General features: G+C 47.8%; 1 protein-coding gene across 1 annotated transcript in view; it reads right to left on the reverse strand.

Annotated features, from left to right (window-relative positions):
• The window catches only part of ADAMTS3 (ADAM metallopeptidase with thrombospondin type 1 motif 3), a 56578-nt gene extending 33207 nt beyond the window's left edge, over window positions 1-23371 (reverse strand). Inside the window, exons 1-4 of the mRNA XM_064711694.1 lie at window positions 23184-23371; window positions 22417-22444; window positions 16914-17305; window positions 3096-3252 (exon numbers count right to left, since the gene is read on the reverse strand). Of these exons, the coding sequence (XP_064567764.1) occupies window positions 3096-3252; window positions 16914-17305; window positions 22417-22444; window positions 23184-23252 (646 nt within the window). The 5' untranslated portion in view covers window positions 23253-23371. The remainder of the gene's footprint in view (window positions 1-3095; window positions 3253-16913; window positions 17306-22416; window positions 22445-23183) is intronic.
• Window positions 23372-24732: the final 1361 nt, after the last annotated feature.

Here is a 24732-nt window from a genome sequence, read left to right on the forward strand (position 1 = left end):
TCATCCTACCCAGAGTAATATCATTGTTATACTTCCAAAACCTCCCAACCACAGGCTTGTTCTGAGAGCATTTCCTTCCATTCCTGAGTAAAAGCCTGCTTTGGTGAGAAAATGGTAAGGATTTATTTAAATCATGTTTTAACATGAGAGCCTCATACACAGCTCTGTTTCTTTCAGCTCTGTCTGCACAGCTCATTCGCTCTCTGTCCCTCAGACCCTTCACCCCCAACATGGAGACTTGGCCTTTGCTCCTTTTTGCCCTTAAGGACAAAGGAAAATGATTTTTAAATAAAACCAAGTCTTACTTTGATTTAAGAAACATTACAGGGGAGTAACACAACATGAACGCTGACTACCTGCAGTACTCAACCCAACGAGAAGCGCAGATGTTCAGTGTCTTTAGGATCAAGGCTTAAGCGACTGGGGAAGTGGAGCTTACAAATGTCATCCCAGGACAACCTGACATGGAAAAGCTGGCAGGAGCCTGTCATGTGTATTTACACCCAGGGAGACCTCTGGACACTATCCTGCTGTGGCATATGATTCCCAGACCAGGTGCTCATCCCAGATGCTTAAAAACAAACAGCCAGCGTCACATCCCACTGCATTTAAGTATTTTTTCAATAGCTGGGATTTCCCATGGGAGGCCTTGCCTTCCTCCCCACAGAAGAGGAAGAGCTTCCTTTGTCCAGGGGAACTAACCTGAGCCCAGCACTTCCAACCAGCAAATACCCTGTCCAATGGACACCACAGAGTCTAAGGAGGATTTGGGGTTAATGAAATTATTTTAGTATTTGGTGGTCAAGATCTACTGCTTCCCTGCACTGCCTCGCCTAGCAGAAGGAAGATCAGATTCCAAGCAATACAGTCAAACAAGACCCTCTGAATCAGCAGACAGATTACCCATGACATAGAAATAGTCAATCCTGCCAACAGTCTGTCAAAATATGGAAAATTATCCACATTTCCCTGATACCACTGAGTGAGAGCAGAGGCATTTTCTAAGCAGAGAAGATATAAAACTATCTACAATTGCCTGGTATCAAAACAAACCCCAAATATTCAGGTCCATTTATATGCAAGCGATCCTACTCACATCAAAATGACTGAAAAGACAGAGGTATAAAAAGGCAATAACTAATGAACTAACTAACTTCAAGGGGCCTAAACTGGTTGTGCACACACACAAACAAAAATTTCCCAAAGGAATGGGGCAGGATTTCCAATCTGATTTCTTGAATGTATCATGTAAGGCTTCTAAAGAAATCAGTCTCCACACAAAGCAAATTATGAAAACAATCCATGCAAATTTCCACTGTCATTCCCTCAAGAGGCTGTCCAGAGCCATGGATACCATCAACAGAAATCAGCACAGGGTGCTGCTCCAGGGTGGGAAAGCTGAACCCACACTATCCAGCAGCTTGAGGCATCCCAACATCTTCCCTAGAACACCCCACATTTCTGGTTCCCACCTAAGACAGCTCAGGGGAGCTTCATCAAAGGGACAGCCCTAAAAGAAACAGGGAAAGAGAAGTGGGGAGGTGTGCTGACTTCCATGAGAGCACCAGGTAGGAACCCATCCATGCTCCTCAGCCCTGGGATCACTGCTCGACTTCCAACTCCTACACTCATTCTGTCCAACTGTTTGAGCAATGTCCAACCAACCCCCAAATGCTGTAAATCCTGCAGGAATACCAGATGGCCTGTCAGACTGCAGGCTCCTTCCACATAGCTAGAGCTGGAAGCTTCCCTCCCAGAAAAGTGACTTGTAGGGAAAACATGATACAGCATGTCCCATGTCACTGCTGAGAAAGGCTGTCACACTGCTTCCAGTTCTGTGATGACTTCATTGACAGCAACAATTTTTAGTACTTTTGTATTTTAATGGCTGTTTTGTTGAGTCATGTGTCACTGCAAATGTGGCCTCCTGTGTGTGCTGGCTGAGCTCCCAAAGCGTGAGCAGGGCGTTCTCTGCATGGCTGCCTCCAGCCCAAGCACAGTGCTGGAGGAGTGAGGACAGAGAAGAAAGAGGAACATTTTCATGTGCAGCTCATACCAACCAGACAACTCAACCACTGCAAACATTTCCTCAGGTTCCACAGGCTTGGGCATCTTGCTTTAACCTTCAGGAATCTTCAGGTTGGAAAAGCCCTCCAAGACCGAGCTCAGCTGTTCCCCTAGCACTGCCAAGGCTACTACTAACACATGTCCCCAGGTGCCACATCTACGTGACTTTTCAATCCTTCCAGGGATGGTGACTCCTCCACAGCCCTCAGCAGACTGTGTCAAGGCTTGACAAGCCTTTCTATGAAGAAATATTTCCTAATATCCAATCTAAACCTGCCCTGGTGCAATGTGTGGCCACATCCTCTTGACCTGTCACTCTTTACCTGGGAGAAGAGATTGAACCTCCATTCAGGGAGTTTTGACCTCCTTTCTGAGAAGGTCTCCCTGAACCTCCTCTTCTCCAGGCTAAACCTCCCCACATATTCATGAGCTAAAATGGAATGGCCTTGCTGGGGTACCAAAAGCCAAGGACCTCCAGTTCTGTACATTGTAAATACTTCTTTTATTTCCCAAACCCTTTGCAGTTTCAACAACATGTGAACACAACATAAACACAGTGAGAATGTGAGAAGCTGGATGATACTCAAATAAAGCCAGAGCACTGATGGGTGCAGAGCTGGTCTTTCACCCTGAGCCCAGAGCCTCAAAACCCTCAACCTTCAATATGCAGTGCCTTGGCTTATGAGGATTTGTGTAACATTAAAAAGACACACAAGCAAATGGATTAAACTACACAATGATAATTATTCTCAGACACAGTAACTATTCTCAGATGGACCAACCACATCATCTTCAAGGCAGAGGGGAATTCTTGGATGTGACAAAATATATCCGATCAACACAACTGCCTTCAGAGCACTTTCACAGCAACCAGCAGGAGGAAAACAATACAATTGGCACAATTTTGTATTACTCAGAAAGAAACAGGACCCAAACTTTAAACAGGAGTTGTGCAGCCTCCTCCAAAAGCTTCCATGGGCTGGAGTCACCTGGAATAGCCCTGCAAGCAGCCCCATGGGGTACTGTACCTCCTGTGTGCACATCGGGGAGCGCGTCGGGAGGATGCTGCGCGACCGCCGAGCGCCTGTACACCATGTGGATTCTGCCCTTCTCCTCCTCCATCTGCTTTCCTCTCTCCAAAGGCTCAATGAAGTACTCATCCTCATCAGTTCTGATCATTCCAGCCTGGTAAGGAAGAGAGAAAACATGTCTATATGCCATTTCAGAGCCTGAAGACCCAGGCTCTAAAACAAGCACCAAGAGGTACAAAGCATAAAATGCTTGCAATACCACTGTAACCCATACATTTCTTTCCCTTCCAAAAAAAAATATTCACCAACAAAAAGAACATGAAGTTATCCAAATGAATGGAGACGAAGGGGCAGAAGCAGGCTGTGCATTTCCAAGTGAATCCTCCCTGTAAACTGCAGTGCCAGCCCAGTGCTTCCTCCCCCCAGCCAGAGAGATGGCCAGGGAGGTGCTCGGAGCACGTATTTTTCAAGGCTCCCTTGGAGAAAAGGCTGTGGTGGATTTTCAAGAGAAAAGTATGTAGTGGAAATTTATTTTTTTTCCCACAAAAGCACATTGATGGAGCAATCCAGGAAAGCAGTCTCCAATCTTGGAATGCTATTAATTTTACTACTTTTTTCTTCCAAATTAATGACATTCAAAATTTCCATCCACTGAAGGAGGCAGGTTGGAATCTGCGCTACTGCGGAGTTCTCCAGAGCTGTCTTCAAGATCCTGTGAAAGAGGGAAGACAACAGGACCACCAAAATCCAAAAGCAGCCTTTGGGGCATAGTGGCTGGAATAAACCTGTCTGTTCCCAGCATCACCTCAGCCCTGAGGCTCAGGGAATTAGACTGACCCCTTGGCTTTCCTACAAACTCACCTCCTCCCAGGGGAGAATCAAGAAGAAACCTGCCCTAGGTCCCATCTGCACCCATCTGCATCTACTTGGCTCCCCAGTAGCTGCAGCTGTCTAAATGACTTCTGAGCATTAATTCCTTTCATCCCTGCAGTTCTTCCTACCTCCCTCAATCCAGAACAAATGGTGCAGAGTGAACAGAGGGAATTCTGTGGAGTGAGAGAGATGCAAGAGCAAGTGCTACTGGAGTTCATAATAAAAGGTACATGGGAGCAAGGCCAAACCCAGTCTGGCCCAGGCAGCCCACCTAGGAGGGCTTCCCAGAGACACCAAACCTTCTATCCTTTACTGGACAGTCCATGGAAGAAGCAAAATCTGGAAAAGGCTTTTTTTTTTTCTTCCAAAATGTAAAAGATGCAGACAAGCATAAGGGAATAAGAAACAATATAAAGCCTTGAGAAAATAACCTACAAGGGCAGGTTAAACTAAGGAGTCACTTCCTGAGCCAAAATCAACAGTATTTAAGGGGGAACATGATTCCCTATAAATATGCATGGGGTGTTTGTAGGGAAAGAGGAAAGAGCCCTTCATTCAGAGAGCACAACGGGGAGCTGTGAAGTGCCCATTAATGGCCACATTTACCTTCAGTATTAAACATTATGGGTGGGATTTCCAAAAGTATTTTAGGAAGTCAAATGCCCCCTCTCCTAGCGGTTTGCAGTGTGGGTGAGGCAGTGAATTGCCAGGCCAGCTTTGGAAAGGCCACCCTCAAAATGTCAGGAAGTTTGCTCAGCAGCCACACTGATCCATTATCAAGGGCTTCTAAAACTGATCACCAGAGAGTAGGAAAGGCTTTGGGTTGTTAAACCCATCCTGCCATCCCATGGCCAACACCACAAGGCCAGAGGATGCTCTCACCTTCTGCTCCCAGTCTCCATGCCAAACTCTGCTGGTATCTGCATTGGGAACACTTTGCAAAACACAAAATCTCTCAGAAAGAAGAAAATGTTATAAATTATGTTTTCAAACTGTCCTTAATGCCTTTGTACAGCAAAGAAAGAGTTTTTCAAACACTGATGTGACACCCTGGGGAACTGAGGAGTTAATTAGCAGCTATTTCTCCTAAATCAGCTCTGATCAGGGGGAGAACAGATCTGTAAAGCTGCTTTAAGCAAACCAGCAACACAATACGGGAATTCAAGATGCACAGAGCTTCCCTGCATCTCTCCACATGAGAACTCTCATTTGTATTACACACATTCTCTCTCTGTCCCAGGATCTGCACATCCCTCTGCCATACACAGCAATCTGAAAAAACCACGTGCTGGGTCTTCACTGGGAAGAGCTGAAATGAAACTTAATGTCATGTTAAGTTTCAATTTTTTAGGCTTATATCTCCAAAGGGAGATATAAGCTTAAAAAATTGAAACTTAACATTATGTTCAAAGCTCTACATTCATCTCCAAACACAGCAGGCTGTCAATAAGTGGAAGAAGATTAATAAGCAGGTTGGAGCTTGCTCAGCAGCAGGAGGCTACATGAAATAGTCATCCTTAGTAAGAAACAAGCAAGAAAAATATCAGGAATGAACACAGGGATCTAAAGATGCCGAAATCCCCTTCCCCTCCAGAAGGTGGTTCCAACTTTGACGCCCTCAGTCACGCACAGGGGCAAATATGGACTGTGCTGTTGGACTCTGCCTCAAAGGGAAGCATGAGAAGATCACAGCTCTCAGCAGAGCGAAGCAGGCTTGTGTCAAAGAGCCAGGCAGTTACTGTCCAATCCAAGGACACTAAAAAATTCAGTGGGAAAAGGGAGAACTACCTGTGTCCTGTTTTACAGGAGAGACTCTGCTCATGAGGATGAACCTGCTTGCTTCAAAGAACAAGATCAAGTCCAACACCTGCACCAACACAGGCAAGCAGACAGGATCTGTACATCAAGAATTTCAAAGCCTTGAGATTTCTCCAAATGTTTTATCTTCCCCTTTCCATTCTTCAAAACAAGGGCAGCAGAAGCTTTTATTTGACCAAGAGAGGCTGAGTGTCCCTCACTCTCATGAAGACCAACAGAGGTTTGGTCTGTCCAATAAAGAGGGAGTCTGTCATGGTCTGGTTTCAGCTTCCACCTTCATCTCCTCCAAGCATCCAAAATGGACTCCCCTTCTTTCCCACACAGAATCACGGAATTATGGACTGGTTTGGGTCAGCAGGGACCTTAAAGACCAACTTGTTTCACCCCCTGCCATGGGCAGGGACACTTTCCACTAGACCGAGTGGCTCCAAGGCCCGTCCAACCTGACCTCAATCACTTCCAGGGATCCAGGGGCAGGCACAGCTTCTGTGGGCACCCTGTGCCAGGGCCTCACACCCTCACAGGGAACATTTTCTTCCTAGTACCCAATCCAAACCTTTCATCCTTCAGCTTAAGGCCACTGAAATTCAATTTCCATTCTATGGAAACTAAAGGAATCAATCACTCCATATACCTTAAAAATTAAGTGCAGAAATACGTATCTGGAATATATATGGAAAGTGAGAACTATCCCAAGTATCAGAATCAGGATACCTGGATAAATTCTCACTTTGGGCCACACATGGATCAATCAGCTTGCAGAAAAATCTCTTACAAGGCTCTCCACCTGTGGGAAGTTCAGTTCAGGAGGTTCCTTGTGCCATCCCACACTGTTTCAGCCAGTATCATCCTTGATTTCTCCACCCACCAATGCTTGGACTGCAGCAAAGGACTCAGCAGTCAAACCAACCCAGAAAACACTTTCTTCTCACCATTCTATTGATGGAACTGGAAAACATTGCCAGGGTTCTCCCCCCACTCCTCATCCCTCCTTTTTTCCCGCTGGACAATCACAGGTGCCCGACAGCTCTATCCTGCCCCTACCTGAATAGAAGCCCTATTGAAAGGCACCAAGAGCTCTGTGTTCCCGCAGTTTAACATCCCAGCCCCGGCCCAGCAGACACTGCCTCCTGCCAAGACAAACACCTGGGACCTGCAAGGGGAGGGGGCAGCTTCTGGAGCCAGCCCTCCAGTCTCAGCTTCTTCACGAGTGGATAGAGACATGCTTTTATGAAAGAGGTGCTGCCTGGTCTGAAAACAGCGATTCAGCCCCAAAACACTGCTACCTTTCACCTCTCTGTTGGCTTAAGGTGGGTTCAGTTGGGTGACTGTGCAAAACCTGCGTCACACCTACCTGCTGCTCCCCTTTCCACCCAAAGGCAAAAAGCTTTTGGAGCTGCACCCAACACTGCTTGATTTATTGGAAGAAAAATAAAAGCAAAGAAGTATGCTTTGCCTGCAGCACATTTCCCCCTGCCAGCCTCCCCCAGAACTGAGCCACAGTGGGTGGACACTGATTCTAAGTTTTTGTGGCTCCAGGGTTACCCCTTCAGTTCCTTGGGTGGATATTATTTCCCATGCTGCACGGGTTCCACATTTTGGCAAGAATCAACTGATTCTCTGGGTTTCTTTCCAAAAATCCTCTAGAAACTTCTCAGCTTGTTGAGTTTGCCCATGATGCCACTCTTCAGTTTATGCCAGTGCCTCACCATCCTCACAGGAAGGATTCCTTCCCAACACCCCATCCAACCTGGCCTCTGTCAGCTGAAGGCCATCCCCCGTGTCCTGTCACCCCAGGCCCTTGTCCCAGGTCCCACCGTGCTCGCCCAGTCCAGCAGGTCCCTGTGGCAGGGAAGGGAAAAAACATGCAAATGGACATAACTTCCCTCCTTCCACATCTTCTGCATGCTAAAGTATTCATGGTCTCGACATACTCGGCATATGAAAAAACACCACACATTGGAGGAATGCTGGGAAAAAGTAATATTGCAGCACTGTGCACATCTTGGAGAAACAGATGTTGCTGATCCAGCTGCTGGGTGCCTACAGAGGAAGTCTGCAGATGGAATTCCTCTTCCTCCTCCTCCTCCATGGATGGGCCTCCAGTCTCCATGGAGGCGTATGGCTTTGGGAAAACACCATGGTTTTGGGGTAAACCATCCCCTTTACTAACCCTCCAGCTCCAGCACCCTTGGAGTGCTTCCCAGAGGAGCAAGCAGAAATTCCACAGCCCACTTTCTATCTCTGGAAGATCGGTGTGATGTAAAATCCATGTTCTAGGCCATATTTCATCCTGGCCATGCATCTCAGAATTAAAGCAAGAGCTCCTGTATCATTTTAGGCTCCATCCTTGAAGAGTGTTGAACACAGGCAGCACAGGGACTTGACAACTAAATTATTAACCCAGCACCAGTTGGGTGACCAATCATTAATACCAGATTTTTAAATTTAAAAAAAATCTTTTGCCAAGAGAAGTCTTATTTGTTCAGAGGATTCAGAAAGAGATGAAAAGGTAGGAATGTTTAATATCCTCTTCCAGATACAAAGAAGGCTCTTAGACAAGCTCCTACTAAAATACTGGAAATCATCTGCCCACAGGAATTGAAGTCTCTCAACATACTAATTGATACCACTTTAAGGAGCAAAAGGCATGTGGAAGAGCCATCAAATTAACCAAATTCCTGTTGAATTTACACAGAAGAAAAGAAAATGTCAGCATTTACTGGGTCACTGCACTGGACTGGAATTAAGTTTTTTAGTCTCCTCTATACACATCCATAAGAAAATTCCTTTATGCAGAAATTTCTCATGCTTGGTTTTGATCCAAATTCTGGGTTTTCTTTTTCCCCCTTTCAGAAAATCGAAGAAAACTCAATGGAAACCCTTAAGAGTTATACGAAAGCACACAGAGAAAAACAAACTTTGATTTTACGTGGAAAAATATGTCTCTCCTTTTTCTTCTTGGAAAACCTACTGGGATTCATTTTAACAGCAAACTGCCGCACAGAGCTGGCAGGCCACAGGCTTTGTCCTTAAAGAAGGAACTGTGGGTTTGAAATATCAGCTATTCAAGAGGGAAAAGTATGCATGGAACACGCTCAGAGCAGTCAGGCACATCCCCGGTCTCAGCAAATCTCTGTAGAAACATTTACCGAGCACAAGTTTTGTCTTTGTGTCAGCTACAGCAGATCTCTGCTGGGAGCTGTTTCATGGAGAAATGGTACAGGAGACAGCAGACGCTGCCAGTTCTGCAGTAAACCTGGTGTTTTCCCAAACCCAGAAGTCATGGGATGCCACCAGTCATAGATTCCTCTAAAATGTGGAAAGGAAAACAAAAAGTGAGGACATCTTATCGTCTTCAGAGAAGGGGAAATGAGAGCTTCAAGTGCTGAATACTCCAAAAGTATAAAGCAAATAAATAATGCCAACAAGATGTGAAGATCCCATGATGTGGATGTCAGCAACAGCATTTCTACTGTGGCACACAAAATAAATACTGATTTATCTGCTGCCTGTACACAACTGTCAAGAGTGATGCTGCAGCATCACCACCCTTCCAAGGCAACAGAAAACTCAGCCCAAACTATGCAGGAGAGGAATCATCTCCTCAGAGAGAAGTCAGAGGAGCACAGAAATACTCTGGGGATCAAAAGCTAGGAAGCACCAAAGCTAGGAATACTCCCATCAAACTAGCTTTAGATTGGTTCTACATCCTTGCACAAAGGAAAAAAAACCCAAACTATGGTAAAATCTCTCAAAGGAAAAGGAGAAGTAGTTTTACACCTTTGGTTACACATAAACCAAGCAAGGCAATGACAAAGGGATTTTTATGAGGTAGGGAAGCTGATTTAGTGTTGCATGGCTGCAATTTACTGACGTTCTCAGCCAAGCAGCAGAAGCACTCAATGAAAACTAAGTATCTATTAAAATAGAAGTGAAAGCAAAGATTGGTTTAAGGGGAACAATAGTGCTGCACTTTATCCATCATTTCAAGAAGCTCCTGCTGAAACACAGGGGCCAGAGATGGAACCAAATGACTTTTCTTTCCATGACCCTTTCAAAGCCTGGATGGGAGCAAAATGTTCAGAGCTGCAGCATGACCCTGAGAGAAAACTAAGAACAGGAAAGAGCAGAGCAACTCTTTTTCCTCAATGACCTGGCACCGCATTTTCTCTCCAGTCCTGCCTACTGCCCCTTTGCAACCATCAGACCATGTGCCCTGCAGGTTAAATTGCAGATCCAAGTACATCCAACACTGGATAAACATGGACCACCAAAAAGCCATTGCTGAATATGGCTCCTGTACCTCCACCTACCAAATGCAGGCACAAATTCAGCACCACCATCAAATCACCAGATTCACTCCACCATCAGTGAGAATTGGAGAGAGGCTACAAGGATTGAATGTTGATAACCCTGGCTATTTCAGTATCTGTTTACTGTCTCTTCCTGGGACACACACTTTGCCACGGGTGACATGTGGAGGCAGGACATGAGGAATGAGAGCCCAATTCATGCACTGTGGGTGTGTTACTGAGGGTCCACACAGGTTATACAGTCTGGGATTTGTTACTGAAACCATGGAAAAGGGCTGTACTTAGTCATTTTAATAAGCTTCTGCTATTTTATAAACTGTCATCTGTGAGCCTCCAGGAATGAAAACATTTAAGAAGCGTCTGCTGTTTTGGAAACAAAGAGGGAAAAATCCAGAAAGGAAATTGTTTGCCCAAGTGCCCTAAAAGCAGTGTTTTGTGAACATGCATCACCAGGACTACAAGGTGTGATTAAATAACAGCTACAAAAGACATATCCAGAGCAGCACCCAACCACCAGCCCTTTGTTCCAGACCATTTTTAACCACACTGATCCGTAACAGCAGTTTCAGCCCCTAAATATATTGCTTAAAAGGAGGGATTACATGTAAACCTGTGCTTTGCTATACAGAACGATTTTTCAACATCAGAAATAAACTATAAATAAAAGTCTGAAGTTGTGGCAAGCAAAATGGAGATTTTTATGGCAAGTCTCCAGGCAGAGTCTCCAGCTGCCTGTTCCTAAACCCCTTCCTAGAGGATGCTCTCCTCACCTGGCCTCACCCACACGAGACTGTCAAGTTTCTCAATTTACCTTCAAATATTGTCTCCAATCTAAAGACAGGAAAAAAGAGACTAATAACAACCCAAGTCTCCTGAGCACCATATTTTCTACTCATGGCTATGTGCCATGTGCACATTTTGCCCAGCCTGGGGTGGTTGTTAAATGCACAGTTCGGGTGTTCTGGGCTATTCCTGCTGGTTGTCCCAGAGGCCCCACAGGGAGGTCCTTGTTTTCTAGAAGGCACTTTAGGTGACATCACAGGTCCCTCAGATGCCAGCCTGGACTCACTGCATCTCTCCTCAGCTTGGAGGGTGAGGAATTCTGCAGAATGGTCAGAACACATGGGACTGAGTTCCCTTTCATCTTTACTTTCAATTATCGGATAACCCGCTGTCACCTGCTCCCCAACAGAGGATAGAGACAAACAGCACAAGTTTAATTTGTTACCACAAAGGGCCTACAAATACTTCCTATGAGCCAAAAAGAGCTAAACTACCTCCACCTTTTTGGACACATATAGCTCAAAGTTGCATTTATAGTGCCCAAAGCCTCATTTCCCATGTCCAGAGCTCCATTTCTATCATCCAATCAATCCTTAGGGTCCAAGACACATCTTGAGTGTCTAATCCCTCATACATAGGGTCTCAATCACACTTAGACCTAAGAAACTCATTTTTGGGTCATGAAGCCTCATTTCTGGAGTTCAAAACTTTGTCTCTAGGACTAAAACCATCATTTTTGAGGTACAAACCCTCACAAGTTCCAAACATCCCTTCTGAGGTATAAAGGCTCATCTTAAGGGGCCAAAGCATAATATTTAAGGCACAAAGTCTGTCTTGGAAGGTAAGCAGGAGCGAGAGGAGGAGACACAAGGGCTTGGAAATGAGGCAAAGCTGTCATTAGACCAGATATGGCTGTGTTAGAAAAATTAATAAAAACAAACAAGAACAAATAAATGGAGCTGGAGCAACCGTCTGCATAAACTTTGACTATGAAGTAAGGGTGAAGTACTCATTTGCTTTGAGTGATAAATTTCAGGGAGAAGAAAACCAGACCTATGAAAGATTTTCTAGTTTAACATCTTCCACTATACTGACACACTTCCATGCCCATCGCCTCCCTTCTCAATCAGTGCTCCTCCCCTCTGGGTTTTACTCCAGCAGCCCCCACTCCCAAATGAGGGAATGCATTTTCCCAAGTTTCTGGAGTCCCTGAGCTTTGAGAAATCCTCTTTCCTATGGATTCCTAGGGCGGTGGGAAGTGCTGCATGGCAGAGAGGTGACAGGGATGGAGTCCAGCTGCAGCCCATCAGGCCCAGCTTATCATGCAGCCAAGCACAGAGAGCACCAGTGCTGAGGCAGGCACAGCAGGTCACAGGAGTTCATGGCAGGAGGGAATTACTGTGGGAAAGCACAGTGGGGCAGGGGAGCAGGAATATGGGAGTGGTAAATCAGCCTAAGGCCCCACTGCCATCTGCCAGAGCGGCACGCGGCCAGGGCAGCTTCATCTCCAGGGTCTGTCCTGCCTTCCCTCTCCAGGGTCTGTCCTGCCTTCCTTCTCCTTGGGGTCTGTCCTGCCTTCCATCTCCAGGGTCTGTCCTGCCTTCCTTCTCCAGGGTCTGTCTTGCCTTCCCTCTCCAGGGTCTGTCCTGCCTTCCCTCTCCTTGGGGTCTGTCCTGCCTTCCCTCTCCAGGGTCTGTCCTGCCTTCCTTCTCCTTGGGGTCTGTCCTGCCTTCCCTCTCCTTGGGGTCTGTCCTGCCTTCCCTCTCCAGGGTCTGTCCTGCCTTCCCTCTCCTTGGAGTCTGTCCTGCCTTCCCTCTCCTTGGGGTCTGTCCTGCCTTCCTTCTCCAGGGTCTGTCCTGCCTTCCATCTCCAGGGTCTGTCCTGCCTTCCTTCTCCAGGGTCTGTCCTGCCTTCCTCTTCCAGGGTCTGTCCTGCCTTCCCTCTCCTTGGGGTCTGTCCTGCCTTCCCTCTCCAGGGTCTGTCCTGCCTTCCTTCTCCTTGGGGTCTGTCCTGCCTTCCATCTCCAGGGTCTGTCCTGCCTTCCCTCTCCAGGGTCTGTCCTGCCTTCCTTCTCCTTGGGGTCTGTCCTGCCTTCCATCTCCAGGGTCTGTCCTGCCTTCCATCTCCAGGGTCTGTCCTGCCTTCCTTCTCCTTGGGGTCTGTCCTGCCTTTCTTCTCCTTGGGGTCTGTCCTGCCTTCCCTCTCCTTGGGGTCTGTCCTGCCTTCCTTCTCCTTGGGGTCTGTCCTGCCTTTCTTCTCCTTGGGGTCTGTCCTGCCTTCCCTCTCCAGCGTCTGTCCTGCCTTCCTCCTTGGGGTTTCTTTTGCTGTCCTTGTGCTTTGCCCTCCCACAAAGTCCTCGATGACCAGATGTCCCCTTGACCACAGCTCTCAGCTTGGACTGGAAGAAACCTCCAGGCCTGAGGGGACAGTCTCAGTTCCAGTCCCAATCCCAAACTCAGCAGGAGTTTCTGGTGTTTCTCAGTTTCCACAACCAGATGCTCTGCAGCAATTCAAGTGTTTGTCTCCCAAATGCTATTCCAAAACACTGGGCTCAAACACCATTGGCTCCTAGAAAGATGCTTCCCCATTTAGGAGCTCTGTGTTGCCAGCTTGGGGGAAGTCACAGGAACAAGAAACAAGTCTTAATAGCTCAGCCCTGATGAAGCAATGGTAATAATAAAGGATTTGAAACAAATCAAAATGCCCTGAAACTCCTTGGATCCCATAAGCCCCAACTCCTACAGATTTTTAAAGCTTTTCCTGAACCAAGTTTAGAGCCTGTGCAATTATCTCCAGTCTGAGATACTCCAGCCTGTATTTCCAAAAGTTTTGCCAAAGAAAAGTAGCTGTGAACATGCACAGACGTGTTTCTTCATGTCTCCATATCCTTGGAAAAAGGCATGGCAATAAGCAAGTGAGGAATAATCTGTCACAAATGACAGATCTAAGCACGTTTGGGTATTTTTTTAAATTCTTGATGGTTGATCTGTCTTCCAGGATTTCCCTGCTTTGGCAGCTGAACACTACAAGGCAGGCAGATTCCTGAGCATCTTCCACTTGCAAACAGCTGTACTTCCAACAACCACATGCTGCCCTGGGCTTGAAGGCCATGGAATTTCAGCAAACCAAAATACTCCAAATCACTTCCAACAAACAAAAAAGAAGTCCCATTTTACTTGGAATCTGAAGTCAAAGATTAAAGGCTTATTGTCCTGGGCCTGGCACTTTCCTTTGAAACAAGCAAGGTTTCTGGGAGAAACAGAAAAGCAGCCCTGCCCCTTGGGATGGCACGGATGTGAGCACAAACCAGATCCCAGCTCCAGCACAGAGACACACATCTCCAGGAACACAGTCCAGACTGGAAGTACAAGCTAAAAGCATCACACACCAATACCTGCTCAGAGCTTGTCACAAAGACAGGAAGCTAACTGAGAAACTGAGGTGATTTTCTATACATTAACAGGTAGAAAGTGTTTTCAGGCACTCTTTCTAAATGTTAGGCTTGCTGCCTTGTCTCTGTTTGCAACCTAAACCATTTGTAGTGTTTTCTTGAGGCTGGCACCTTGCACCCCTGAAGGATTCTGACAATAAATACTGCTAGTTTGACCAAACACCAGTAGAAATACGCACCAGCATTCTGACACACAGCGAAGGAGACAAGAGGCATCTCCTCTGTGACTAATGAAGGGTTCTTCTGCCATGACAAGTGCAGGCACATGCATGTGGGATTTTTAAATAAACAGGGTCATTTCCAAGGGAGATTAAGCAGATGTGAAAATAGGAATTTGCAGAACTGATGGCAGACAGACAACTTCCATTGCAAAAGCAGATATGCAAACTATTTCAAAACAAAAGCATTCAAGTATTTGGGGGTTTAAATGTAAGTTTAGATTCGGGAAGAGACTGCTGGCAAAATCTCACTTTGCCAGTGCAAATGCTGATTGTTCCACATATTTACTATCAAACAATCAAAATTTAGCACCAAATGCTCTTTTTCTCTTACGATATCCAACTTCTTCTACAAGTTATACACTGTGCAAACTGCTACCCTGGTGCTTCCCTCCACTTTCTCTCCACAACTTCAGAACCTAGCTGGCTGCTCTGGAGAGTGTCTAAATTCCTTTGAAGTCAAAAACAAATCCCTCCAGCACACACACGCCCCTAGAATTTCTCACTCTTGTTCTAGTTTCTGTTAAGCCATATTATCTCACCCCTCACATCTTTAGGATACACTGAGGATTCTGGCTGGGTTGAGAGACACACAGTACAGCAACAGAGAAACCAGAGACAGTAATTGCAAGTTCCTTTTGCTACCCTGGGAGATGCTGGGAGGAAAAAAGGATAAAATAACTCATCAGGATTATTTATTTCTTTCACACCCACATGATTAGAGTTCCAAGAGATGTTAAAACAGTGAAGGTCGGAATAAACAGAGAGACAAGAGTGACCCAGGAGCATTTACCCACACTTGTCAAAGTAAAAGGCCATGTTCTCCTGCTCCAGTCACCAAAACCATGGGAAGCACATGGGATGTTATGGGAAAAGAGGGACACATTCCAGCAGATCAGGTTGCTCCGGGCCCCATCTAACCTGGCCTTGAACATTTCCAGGGATGGGGCAGCCACAGCTTCTCCAGGCAACCTGTGCCAGCACCTCACCAACTTCAGCAAAGATTTCATCCCAATATGCCATCCAGCCCTGTCCCCTGTCCCCGTGAAGCCACTCCCCCTCCAGGAGCCCCCCTCTGGCTTCCATCACCTGAACGCACACCACAAGCAGCTTGCCAGCCCCCGGCAATCTGTGCCGGAGCTACACTCCCTAATCTCATTCCATTTAATCCAATTGCTTGTCTTCACAACACAACAGCTTCACTCAGGCTTACTGCCAACACCCAGCTGCCAGGGGCTCATCCGTCAGAGCCATTCCACTGGAAGCTCCATCTAGCCAGCCAGGGGTCTGACTGGCCTTTGTATACACTGCCAATAGATCCTCCCCAAAACTCCCCAGAAAACCCCCAAAACGCACCAAACTGACATTGGTTATCACCTCTGATGCAAACACTACCAGTATTTCCTTTCCTTAAGCAAGGGAATTCAGAGAGTTTTGGTCTGAATGGGGGTTCTGAGCCACCTCTGCAGTTACTCCTCAGAGACTGCTGCCACTGCTGAGGTGGGAGCTTTCCTAGCCAGGACTTATCTCCAAATGGAATCAAATCATGACCACGTGGCAGCTATAGGAAGTGGGACAGACACTTCCAAGAAAGGATGCTTGTTGCAGACTTCTTCACATGGTTTCTGTCCCAAACAGCAGGAGGGTAACCACGACATCCATCTCCCTGGATGTGGCAGGCATGTTCCACCCGCGACAGAGCACAAGGTGGGTATTGTTGGCCTTCACTGCTGCCTGAGCGAACCAAGGAATGGTGTGTGGGCTCCAAACATGCCCAGCCTTTCATTCTGGATTTGGGCATCTGCTCAGCCACAGGGAAACCTGCATGTTCACTGACAGGTCGAAAACAAACCTGTTACCCCTTGCTCAACTCTCACATGACACCTCCTGATGAAACAAAACTGCAGCTAAGAGAACAAAAAGCATGCTCACTTTATAAAGGAACCCTTTAAAACTTAATGCTGCTATTCTTGGATAGCAGGGCAGCCCATCATTTCCGTACCTGAGAAGCAAAGAGGGATGATTTGGACACCAAATTCTAAACTCAGTTAAAAAAAGGTCACCTTTTAAGTCTGAAAATGTCTTCATTATTCATTTTCCCGTTTGTAACACCTCATGCAAGTAAAAAAAGGAAACCCAACAACATGTAGGTTTGAGTTCCCTCTCACATACCTGAGACGTTAAGAACTTTGTTTATCAACCTCAGAGAAATTATCCCAAAGCAAAGCAACAGGGCATTAATATTTTCTAAGAAATAAAGTTCCGTAAATGACATCATCAGGAACACGTGGTTACGAGCAACAAAAGCTGTGCCCAGAGCGTGCCAGGAGACACAAATGCCAAGAACCAGCCTTACCAGCCCATCACAGTTGCTGATGGCCACGGCCGCTCCGGGGATGTCCGTGATGTCCCCCACGTAGGCGCAGTCGGTCCACAGGGGCTCTCTCTTCCACAGGCGCTCCGCAGCGCTGCCGGCGCCAGTGGCGTTGGCAGCATGGCTCGCAGAGTCCCGGTACCACTCCACCACGGCCCGGGGAGCCAGCAGGCGGCTGTTGGGCCTCAGGCGGAGGTGGAAGTCCCTGCCGAAGGCGCTGACGTTGAAGTAGAGCTGGCGGGGCCCGGGCGGTGCCTCGCGCGCCCAGCGCCGCTGGCGGCCGGCCGACAGCACGTTGGACACGTAGCTGCCATCGGCCGCCGTGCTGATGGGAACCACCAGGCCGTACGGGCTGCCCCTGCTCCAGCGCAGCTCTGCCAAGAAACGCACCACACACCACAGCAGAGTAAGGTCGGGGGCCTGCAATGAGCCCGAAGGCTGAAGGACCCCCCCGCCTCACACCTCCCCTTCCAAAAATCCCGTTTTAGGATTCCTGTTTCAGCTACGCACGTGTCACTGCTCCTCTCTTATCATGGAATCCCAAAATGCTCTAGGTTGGAAGGGACCTTCCAGAGCATCCAGTTCAAAACCCCCTGCCAGGGGGAGAGACATCACCCTCCACTATCCCAGGTTGCTCCAGGCCCCGTTCAACCCGGCCTTGGATTCCAGGGATGAGGCAGCTGCAGCTTCTCTGCACAACCTATGCCAGGACCACACCACCATCACAGGGAAGAATTTCTTCCTATCAATTGCTATTATAAAACTGATTTTCCTAAAAAATAAAGAGAAAAGCCTGAAATATTCACTGACATTTATCAGGGGAGTTTCCTGTTTCAGGCTTGCCCAACAGGAAAGGCAAGCCCCAGGAGAGGCACAGTCCCTTCTGAATTCTCCTGTAAGGAATGCCACATAGCTCTGTTGTACACCTGACACAGAACTTGCTTCTGTGTCAGGACTTCCATCAAGCTTTTGAAAATGAAGAGCCAAGCTTGGTTACAATTTGCATACCCATTTCTCAGGAAATAGAAACAGGGGAAAAATCCAGCAGATCACATGCTGCTGATAAATTAATCCATGTCAGCACTGGTAAAGGCAGTAACTTTTCCTTCTACAAATCCCCCTACCTAGCAACTTGCTGCTGCCTTTCTTCTGAGCAACAGAGATCAAAAACAATGAGAGATCTGGTTGATCTGCACAATTTTGAGCCTAAATCTTGCACTTTAGTTCTGCTGAGAGAAGCCATAAACCCAGCAAAGCCACATTGTTTGTAATCCTGCAGAAGCTCAATGGCACAACCCTCAGCTAAGGCAACAAGTCTTCAAGTAATTTCACACCACTGGAAAACAAATCCATTCAAATGAGTTATCTTTTCAGTGAGACTTCTGTAATCTGGCAGCAATCAGGATATTCAGTGTCTGGTTTTCAGGCTGTAAGGGAAGAGCCAGGTCAAGCTGTGAGCCACACTTCTGCTCTGAATGGGTCAAAGTCTAAGCCTCTCGATTTGACTAGGTGAGAGTTAAAAAGACATCTTCCACAAAAATAGTTATTCCCTACTCCCTTCTTCCTGGGAGAGCTGGTGAAAGCAGTAGCAGAGTGATATTACTGACAATTTCATTTGAAAAGCTTCAAGATCTGATAGCTCTGATATCAGTGCCCAAGCGCCACTGAGAATTCCTCAAATAAATATACTTAATTAAGTGAGCTAAATTTCACCTGCTCCCAGTGTGCATCACACTTGATAAGAGAACCAAATAGAGGAAAAGCTCAGCAGCCAGTTCCTCTCTCCTGGTAGCAAGGGCTGCGGGTTTTAAGAGACTCACACATTCAACAAGTACCTTCAGTAAGAAAATGTTCCTAATGGCTTCAGGGAACTGTTTTTAATATTCTTCCAGCCAGTTACTGAGGAATCTGACAGAAACACAATCTATGGTACTAGTAGGATGCACATGTAAATTCTCGCACTATAAATATCTTACTATACAAATTCTGTATCCTAGGAATGTGAAAAGTCATTTCCAAGCCCGTTGGTACCCCACATCCCACAGCCAGCAGCCACAGGGTGAGTTTCAGCAGCAGCAAACTCCACCTATTTTGCCATACACCCACAAGATCAGGTTCTAAAACTGGCATCCTAATTGGGTCATTATCCTTAGGATAATTCCCATTTAAACACGGGGAATTCTGCGCAGGATGGTTAATCTGTCTCCTTAGAGAAGGGACCAAATTAAAACTCTAAAGTCATTTTTATTAATTAGACACCAGGCCATGCCCAGGAGACAGAGCTGCTGGGTTGTACATCCTAACTGGGTCAAAGTAAAAACACAGATCCTCCCATTCCTGCTGCTTCAACACCGGGATTTCATTCCCAGGCTGACATTCCATCTTCTACCTCGCTGAGATTCCTCGTGGCTTGCTTTCCTTTTTCTTTAAGCAGGACTTTCAGAGCCAGAGACCACAGTCTGGTGATGGAGTTCTGTGCTCACCGCACAGCTGAGAAACTGCTCTGCACATCTTGCAGCAGAATTCCCACATTTCCACAGGCTGGGGGGAAAAACCTGGCTATTTGGCTAATAAGAGCAGCCAGCTAGCCCCAAGAAGGCAGGAACAAAGGGTGGAAAATAACAACTGTCAAGGTTTTGAGTCAGCGAAAGCCTTTTCCAGAGTCTGTAAATGCTGAGCTAGAAGAGGAAATGCCTTTTGTTCAAAGGCAATTAAAATTAAATGGGACATGACTGAATTCCAGCGACATCTGAACTCCTCTGCTGACTTACATTACCCTTTTTCCACAAACTGCACGCTCTGAGGAAATGCTATCCCAGCTGTAGGTGTTCCCTTTCCTAAGCTAAAATTTCAGGGCCGATCTGCTCTGCTAATTCAAAGCTGACAGTGCTGATCAGAGCAAGAGGAAAAGCACTTAACTGTAAATTTTCTTCATCCTTTTTCTAATCTGGCCTTAAAATGCCGCTCCAGTTGCACAATGTTTAGGTTGAAAGGAAGCACTTAAGAAGGAAGAACGCATTCTTTCATTTTGTGCCAAAACATAATTAGCTAGAGAATGCCTCTGAAGAGAGCTATCCCGGCTTTCCTTCCCCTCAAAACCTGGTGAAACTGCAGAATTAACAGCATTGCCTCACAAGAGCTGTCCATGCACTGTACAACAGCTGTGCTCAACAGAGGCTTGAAAATCCTAGACTTTTTACCACAGCTGCTCTAGTCACTCAGCAAGGTGATGCTTAATAAAGAGAGGATGCTGTGGAGACAACTGGAACCAGCCCAGCAGGGGTTTTGTCATGACCCTTTTCTGCTTCATTGTTGGCTGTGGCTTCCAGAAACAAAAGAGCAGTTTTGGTCCCTCCTCTCAACAACCTGGGTCACTCCAGAACTACCCTTTGCTCTCTGTTTGGCTGCCTTCAGGTTTGACTGCAGGAATGCCCAGAAAGAAAGAGAAGACAAGCAAGGGGGACAGATTCCTTGAGAATTTCTACTCAGCTCTGCACCCGAAAAGGGATGAAGCTGTGTGGGATCTGGAGATGGTAAGCTGGATGAATGAAAGCAAGGAGAGAGGCTGATGAGGGACACCTCTCTGGTGTCCTCATTTCTCTGCTTCACTGTCACCTGTCCCAGGGATGCAGACAGCTCAGGAGATGGTTGGTGTGGTGTTTTCTGCAGCCTCTGCACAGCTCCAGGTGCTTTGCAGATGCTTCCTGCAGGCGGTGGGGCCCAGCACAGTTGTGCCACAGGCGTCTCCCAGAAGTGGCACTGAGCAGGGACAGAGCTGTGCTGTGTGGGAGGCCAAGGTGCAGCACAGCATCAGCACCTTCAGGCTGAGTGACACACAAGGACTCCCTCCTGACAGCTCCCAGGCACTGCAGCACTCTGTGCATCAATGCAGGCAATTAAGTGTGCTAACTTGCTATCCCTGTGATGATGTCTAACAGAAATAAACCCCCAGGCCCTTTATTTCCCTAGGTGACTTTTCAGGCTGCAAGAAAAGATCAGCTGCTGTCAGGAGCCAGCCCTGGGCCAACTCAAAATACACACCACCAATGCAAAGCAATACTTCATGGGACTCAGAAGTAGGACAGTGCATTTGCAGGTTTTACCTCCAAGTCATTACAGCTCTCAGCTGAGTAAGCCATGGTCTGAAGTTGTGGCTGCCACATCCCTGGAATGGGGCTGGGTTGGAGGGGGCTTGGAGTGACCTGGGACAGTGAAAGGTGTCATTGCCCATGGCCAGGGGTTTGGAATGAGATGATCATACAAGTCCCTTCCAACCCAAATCATTTTGGGATTCTATGGTTCTGTACTTTTTGAATCAGAATCTACAGGATCAAATTCAGCCCCAAATATTCCTTACTACAGCAGTGCCAGGGCTGTGGAAGAAAGGAAGACGTTAAAGGACAAAAAGTTATTTTCCAGATTCAGGAATTTTGCCTGATGTACTGTGTAATTTAAAAGACACATTCCTATATAGTTTATGGTTTCTGAAATTCAAATACAATCCATTTCTCATGGAAAGGACTCAAAATAAAAGACAGGATCAGCATACCACTGGAAAAACCGTCTGTTTGCCAGGTAGCTTTAAATGTACCTCACTGTCTCTGTTCCCATTATTCACTGATCCTGGCAGAAACCAACCTAAGCCCAGAAGCTCACAGTGCCAGAACTGAAGTTGAGACAAGGCCTCCAAAATTCACAGAAATGCCTGAAATTCTTTTCTGAACAAAAGCTGCACCAAAACCTCAGGGCTAGAGGTCCAACAACAGCTGGAGCAGAACTGCCTGGGGTCCATTCCCACTGCAGGAGAGCTCCAGAGAGCACTCATGTGCAGGGACACACACTCACTACTGGGATGGTCAAAGACTCATTTCACACTGGCTAAGGGAAGGAGTACATAGAATGGCGTTCCCTGCCACTAATGCCCTGGGAATGCCAGCTTCCACATCCTTCCAGTACCTCTTCCATCCTGTGGAGCACCCAACTGCCAGTTACTCTAAATGAACACAGATCTCCTGAAATTTACACTGTGGGTGCACCCTCCCAATTAAAGGAAGCTTCCTCTCTTTGGGAAGAGTCCTAGAGGCTGAAGTCTCAGTAAGAAGCACGCCGTGGGCACACAGAGGCACATTTCCCTTCAGCTCCCTCATGTGCCACTGACCCTGAACCCGCTGCACAGCACCTTCTTACCCAGGTCCATCAGTTTACAAGGCAACAGCGAGCAGCCACAGATTTTATAACTTTGACTGGTTCGTATTTCAGAAGGGAAGCACAGACACATAAAGATGCAAAACCGCAGCACGAGAGGGCATGCAAATTCAAGCCGTGCCACGTCACTGCAGCTACAAACCCTTCTGGGTGGCAGTGCTGGGGGGTGCACAGGGAATGCTTGCCTGCATACAGATCACTTCTCCAGAAATAACTACCCTTTGAGCTAACTTCTTTTATTTCTGTCTTGATAGCAGGAATAATAGCTAAAAAGACTTACCTCTTTGGATCTGCTGTTCTTTACCAGCCTGCAGAAGAGAGAAGAAACACATGCACAAAGTTGTTAGTGTAATTACTATGCAATGGGGAATGGCAGAAGGCTGAAAAATCACTTGGTCTGTTCTGCACTATTTTGTACGTTTCTTCATTTGGTTTCCAGGGATGGCAGTTCTTCCTTAACTGAATAAACAGCTGTTCTCCCAGTATACTAACAGAGACCACAGCAAGTTTAACAGAAATAGAGCTGCTAAGCAATCCTGATTCTGAATGACCTGTTCTATACGTTGTGACACTGTGCCAAAAAAGTAAGTTTGGTGGCCAAAGAGGGGATTTAACAGCAGGAAAGCGATGAGCTCCAAGAAGCACGGGTGCTCGGGCAGAGAGGAAGCAGTGAACTGACAGCTCTTTGTATCAAGGCTAGAGAATAGGAAAGCCAACTGGACCACAGTGACCGCAGGGACGGTGGCAGCTATCCGAGCACGGTCAGCTCACTGCCGGCTTGGTACTTGCTCTTTCAGGCACAGGGGACCTAGGGGCAGAGGATCCAGAAGGAAGGGACCCAGAGGCCGCCGCTGCGGGATCCAGCCCGGGCCGGGGATGCCGTGTCCGGTTGCAGGCTGCTCGGATGCAGCGGTCCGCAGCACGGCAGAGAGAGGAGAGCCGCCCGTCCATCCCAGGCTCTCCTCGCCCCGGGCCGGTCCCGCCCGCGGAGCCCGCGGGACAGCGCGGAGGGCAGGGGTCCCCCCGCTGCCCCTCTCCCTCACTCACCTGCCGGCCGGGCGCAGCGCGGGCCCCCAGGAGCGCGGCTGCCACAAGCCACAGGGGCAGGAGCACCATCCCGAGGCGGCCGCCCGCGCCCCGGCCCCGGCCGCGCTCCGCCCGCTCCCTCCTCCTGCCGCTGCCTTCCCTGCCTCCGGCGGCGGCTCCGGGGCCGGGGCCGGCTGGGCGGGCGGAGAGGCGGCGGGTCCCCCGCGCCGCCTGTTGCTGTGCGCCCGCCGCGACCCGCGGCGCTGATAAACCCGCGGCGGCTCCGCCTCCGGCCGAGCGGCGCTCCACGTCAGGCACGGCCCGGCCCGCCCGGGAACCGCCGGGGAACCCGCCCGGCTCCGCGCACCGACACACCGCGGCACGGAGCCTATCGCTGTGCTCCCGCTGCACCCTCGGCGCTCCCCGCCCTTGCTCCATGCGCCTGAAATCCACCGAGAAACAACTTTCCTGCCCGTCCGTCCATGCATCCATCCATGCATCCATCACGGCCTGCATCACACCCTGGCAGGGACTCCCAGAACATCTCCCCAGCCCGGGACCACATCCTCAAGTTCCCATACTAACCCAAGGCAGACTGCAACAGCTACAGTCTTTAAGTCCCAGAATGGTTTAGGTTGGAAGAGACCTCAAAGCTCATCTCATTCCAACCCCCTGCCATGGGGGGCCATTGAACTGGGCTGCTTCAAGTCCCCTCCAACCTGGCCTTGAACACTTCCAGGGATGGGGCAGACACAGCTTCCCTGGGCAGCCTGTGCCAGGGCCCCAGCATTCTCATGGTAAAAAGCTTCTTCCCTATATTTAACCTAAACTGACAGTCATTCAGTTTAAAACCATCACCCCATGTCCCGTCCCAACAGTTCCCAAAGGTCCCACTGGACCAGGTCAGACTGGAGTCTGACCACAAAGCCATTTCTCTCCCCACCAGCTGGGAACTCAGCACACAACACAAAAGGAAACGGTGCCTGGCCTGGGCAGAACCCAAAATCCACTTGCACAGCACCTTCCACAGACAGAAATCTGCACAACACACTCTGTACACCTTCACTTCCCCAGAAGATGCCACGCAGTTGAAGCTGTGCATAACCAGTTGGTAACAGACGCCAAAGGGGAAGAAACTTTCCAGGAGGCAGAGATCAACCACTCCAATATCCTTGAACACCAGCAGTGTTCAACTGAGCCTGAATTTTTTCAGGGTCAGAATTAGCCAGCATTACAAACATCTGCATCCTAAAATCCAATTAAAACCCATTGTATTGTACCTTGTGCATTACCACTCCTGTGAAACATCACAACCCACCACTATCAGTTTCTGCTGGCCCCACATAGCACAAACACATGATCTGCTGCTGCTAAATGTTCTCAGAATACACGTGACAGCTTAACTAGAATTTTTAAGTTGACCTCCCTGCCAGAAATCATCTTATCAACATGAAAAAGAAAATACTGGTCCTACTAAATCAAATTGCGTCACAGCGACACAATTAAAGAGGAGGAGAGCTTCAGCCTTGATTTTCAGGAGATACCTTGAATATTCCAATCACAGCAGCCC

Source organism: Zonotrichia leucophrys, chromosome 4 (genome assembly GCF_028769735.1).
Source record: "Zonotrichia leucophrys gambelii isolate GWCS_2022_RI chromosome 4, RI_Zleu_2.0, whole genome shotgun sequence".
Lineage (NCBI taxonomy): Eukaryota > Metazoa > Chordata > Aves > Passeriformes > Passerellidae > Zonotrichia > Zonotrichia leucophrys.